The sequence below is a fragment of the Myotis davidii genome, unplaced genomic scaffold (genome assembly GCF_000327345.1).
Source record: "Myotis davidii unplaced genomic scaffold, ASM32734v1 scaffold235, whole genome shotgun sequence".
NCBI classification, from domain to species: Eukaryota; Metazoa; Chordata; class Mammalia; order Chiroptera; family Vespertilionidae; genus Myotis; species Myotis davidii.
In genome coordinates this window covers 3,395,147-3,399,665 of record NW_006287462.1, presented here as the reverse complement: position 1 = coordinate 3,399,665, position 4,519 = coordinate 3,395,147, and the positions used below count along the sequence as shown (strand labels likewise).

The 4,519-nt window shown below is 40.0% G+C and overlaps 1 protein-coding gene across 1 annotated transcript in view; it reads right to left on the bottom strand.

The window, feature by feature from the left end:
• Positions 1 to 4,519, bottom strand: part of KLHL5 (kelch like family member 5) — a 50,479-nt gene that overhangs the window by 9,338 nt on the left and 36,622 nt on the right. Inside the window, exons 7-8 of the mRNA XM_006759286.2 lie at positions 2,281 to 2,505; positions 1,211 to 1,373 (exon numbers count right to left, since the gene is read on the bottom strand). Coding sequence (XP_006759349.1) covers positions 1,211 to 1,373; positions 2,281 to 2,505 — 388 coding nt within the window. The remainder of the gene's footprint in view (positions 1 to 1,210; positions 1,374 to 2,280; positions 2,506 to 4,519) is intronic.

Sequence of the window (4,519 nt, the reverse complement as noted above, 5' to 3'; positions counted from 1 at the left end):
CCGCTCTCCCCTGCTGACCTGATTGCCCCTAACCACTCTGCCTGCCTGCCTGATCACCCCTAACCACCTCTGCCTTGGCCCCCACCACCGTAGCTTTGTCTGGAAGGACATCCAGAAAATGTCCAATCTATCTGGTCTAATTAGCATATTACCCTTTTATTAGTATAGATTATTATAGATATGAGTGAAATCATATGGTTCTTAACTTTTTCTGAATGACTTATATGATTTGTTCTAAATCACAAAGGAGTGGTAAAGATGAATAATTAATTTTTTCAATCAACTACATACATTTTTTGAAAACTAAAAACATAGTTTCTATTTTTCCATATTCTGAATATATACTGAAAATGGACACCAACAAAATAGTTAAAACAGCCCAGACAGAGTGGCTCAGTGGTTGAGTATAGACCTATGAATAATAAGATCATGGTTCGATTCCCTATCAGGGCATATGCCCAGGTTGCAGACTCGATCCATGGTAGGGGATGTGCAGGGAGCAGCCGATCAGTGATTCTCTCTCATCATTGATATTTTCTCTCTCTCTCTCCCTCTCCCTTTCTCACTAAAATTAACAAAAAATATATTAAAAAATAGTTAAAACATTGCAACTTTGTTAAAGCAACCTTAGAAAAACACTGGTTGATGAATGAGCACACACTCTTCTTGGGGTGAGTGAAGCACCACTGCATCTAAATGGTATCAGGACTTTCTTCACTAAGGCTGCACACTCCAACTTACTGTTGAGATATTTATATCAGCACTCTTATAAGAGACTATTTAAACAATTTGTTTACATCATTCAAAGTATTTCCCTTTGTGACTTATTTATGTATATTTTGAAGTTGGATATAATAGCCTATATAATAAAAGGCTAATATGCAAATCAACTGAACGGCAGAACCAACTGTTGCTATGACACCCACTGACCACCAAGGGGTAGATGCTTAATGCAGAAGCTGCCTCCTGGTGGTCAGTGCACTCCCATAGGGGGAGTGCTGCTCAGCCAGAATCTGGGCTCACAGCTGGTGAGCCTCTCCCACCTCTGTGGCAGTTGGACATCCCCCAAGGGCTCCCGGATTGCCAGAGGGTGCAGGCCAGGCTAAGGGACCACCCCGCCCCCACAGTGCCCGAATTTCATGCACTGGGCCTCTACTAGCTTAATAAATTTAGTTTATTGTTTTAAAGAGAACTTTAAATATTTTCTTACTTGCCACTTAGTACTGCCACACCTACTGTGCTCCTGGGAGTGGACATAGTGGCAACAAAATTCCACTGGCGTGCCTGAGGGTCCCATCTTTCCACTGTGTTCAGATAGCTCCAGCCATCATGCCCTCCAACTGCATACATGGGACCTTCCAATACAGCCACACCTACAAGACAAGAATGAGTTAAAAATTACATTTTAATTGAAATATAAGTACAATGAATCTTAAACATGCAAATTTAACTAAGCAAAAATTTATGATGTAGACATCTGGTTTACTCACAGCTCTTCTTGGTAGACAGGTGGGTGAGTGGGGGGGTGGGGGAGAAACAGCACTATAGCTCTGGTCTTAAAAGTTTTAGAGTGCCCCTGGCTCAGTGGATAGAGTGTCAGCCTGAGGACCAAAGGGTCCTGGGTTTGATTCCGGTTAAGGGCACATACTTTGGTTGCAGGCTCCACCCTGGCCCGGGCCCTGGTCAGGGTGCAGGCAGGAGGCAACCAATTGACGTTTTTATCTCTGTCTTTCCCTCTCTCTTCCACTCTGCCTAAAACTCAATGGAAAAATATCCTCAGATGAAGATTAAAATAAATAAATAAATAAATAAATGTCTAAAAATATATTAAAAGTTTTAGAGGCAGTATTTTGAGGACCAACAGTGAATTATTGAATGCAAGAATAAAAAGTGTCTATCATTGCCTTCTCTGTGCGACTTTAGATTTTTCTGGGTTTTACTCATTTGTGCTTAATAAATAAAACACAATAATGCTGAAGATGTTTAAATAATCATTTCAATTAGGTTAGATAATACTAATTGTCAACACCAAATACATCAGTCCATCATGCTACACTAAAATATTCATGTTTTACTTGTGTTAGTTCCACATGGACATTTATGTACATGCTTGTTTCCTCTGCTCCTAACTCCTCAGGTAAGAGAGAGCACGTGAAGAAATGCCTGGTGCCTCTTCTGACTCAGCAGCTGCCACATTGGTCTTCCTCTGCCTGGTACAGAATGTAAACATGCCGTGGAGGCCTAATCCTAACTTAGGAACAAATCTGCACTGATACTCACCAAGGCCATGCCTGTGTGTGGACATAGGAGGCATCACACTCCAGGTCTTTGTTTTGGGGTTGTAGCATTCTACAGTATTTAACGTCTTCAGTCCATCTCTTCCTCCAACCACATACAGTTTGTCATCTAACACGGCAACACCGAACTGTAGTCTCCTCCCATTCATATTTGCTACCGGAGTCCACATATTGGTACGGAGATCGTACTTTTCAATGCTTGTTGCTCCTTAATGGTAATACATAAAATTAGGTAAATAAAAATTTCACCATGACTGAGTATTTTATGACATTATACAGATAAAAGTATAATTTTATTAGCATTGGCAATAATACTTTTATTATAGTCCAGTAAGCCCCTGCATGATCTGGCCCCTGCTATTATCTCTGACCCTGTCTGCTAATATTCTCCAGGGCATACACCAGGACATTCATCTCCTACTATTTATTCTCCCGGGCATATATTACGCTCTGGTATTAAAAGATCAAGTAAAAGAAAATTACTTGTCAAAAAAGGCCGAGAAGCATTAGCTAGAAGTGGGAGGAAAAGCAAGGTAGTTTAGTGTCATTAAAGCCAAAGGGAAAAAAGTTTATAGCAGGGAGGACTATGAACAGTATCAAATGCTACTGAGAGGGCCAAATAAGATGAAAACTAAAAAGTATTACTGGATTGGCTACATGGAGGTCATTGGTGACTTTAAGGAGAGTCCTTTGATTGAGTGGTTAAGAGGATTGGGAGGCGAGGAAATGGAGACAGTGAGCACAGATAATTCTTCAAAGTTTGACTATAAAGGGGAGGAGAAAAAGATAGAAACTATGAGGTGGGTTGAAGGAGGTTTTGCCTTGCTTTGCTTTTAAAATTGGAAAAACCTGAGTTTGCTTAAAAGGTAATGGGAAGGATCTAGTTATAAGGAGAGAAGCTGAAGATACAGGAGCTGACGGGATCCCAAGAGGCAGGAAAGGGTACTATCAGAGCATGGGTAAGGGGCTGGTTTCACAGGGGGACGGAGAGGACACACATTCTACTGCAACCAGGGGGACAAGAACATATGGATCATGTGCTTTGGGAACTGAGTGTGGGAAGTTTAGAAAATAACTATCTGATGGCATCTACATTTTTGTAAGAATTGGAGGAGTCAAAGAACTCATGTTTTATTTATGAAGTGAGACCATTGGAGTTAAGGGGGGAAAAAAACCCAACCCTTCAGTTACAAAGTTTAGTTAGTATCTACTTTACTCTCCTCTTCTAAGCTTCTAATATAACATGCAATCAGTGCTATTCTTATAGAATACCAGTCAGGGCAAACATTTATCCTAAAGAATTTATTGCAATTAGGTCATCAGAGCACCAATATTATTGATAATCTCCTAAAATTTAGAAATAGTTTTATTATATGTTATCACATTTTCTCATTATTGTAGTTATCATTATTTTTTATTCACTCTATAAAAATTTTAGGTTATTTTAAATAAATACCAAGTCTCTTTCCATCTCTATATTTTCACAGGGCCATAAAGTAGATTCCCTTGTACACAGTAGCTGCTCAAAAATACTTCTGAATTTGAATAGTCTTTTTTAAAAATTCTCACTTGAGGATATTTTTAGAGAGAGGGAAAGAAAGAGGGAAATATCGATGTGAGAGAAACACATCGATTGGATGCCTCCTGCATATGCCCCGAACCAGAGCCTGGGCCAGGGAAAGCCTGCAACTGAGGTACATGCCCTTGACCGGAATCAAATCCAGGACCCTTCAGTCCGCAGGCCAATGCTCTATCCACTGAGACAAACTGACTAGGGCTGAAGAGTCTTTCTATGTAATTTTTAGCTATAAGAAGATTTTACTCATACACTCAGATTATTTTATTAATGGTATACTTGACTCATCACTTAAATTTGATCTTAAAACTATTCCTTCGTTAATGTATTTTCCTTGCTAATGGATTTAAGAAATATTTATTTCATTTTGATTTTATTTTATTTTTTATATCTAGTTCATGAACCAGTATCAATCTATCTAATAAAAGAGAAACATGCAAATTGACCACACCTCCGCTATGCCCAAGCCATGCCCATGAGTCAATCAGAGCAACTACATGCAAATTAACCCAACCAAGATGGCAGCCGGCGGCCACGGAGCTGGAGAAAGCAGGAGGCTTGGTTGCCCCGGCGATGGAGGAAGTCAAGCTTCCTGCCTGCCCTGGGTTCCGTGCAAGGCAACAAAGTTTCCATTATAGACGATAAA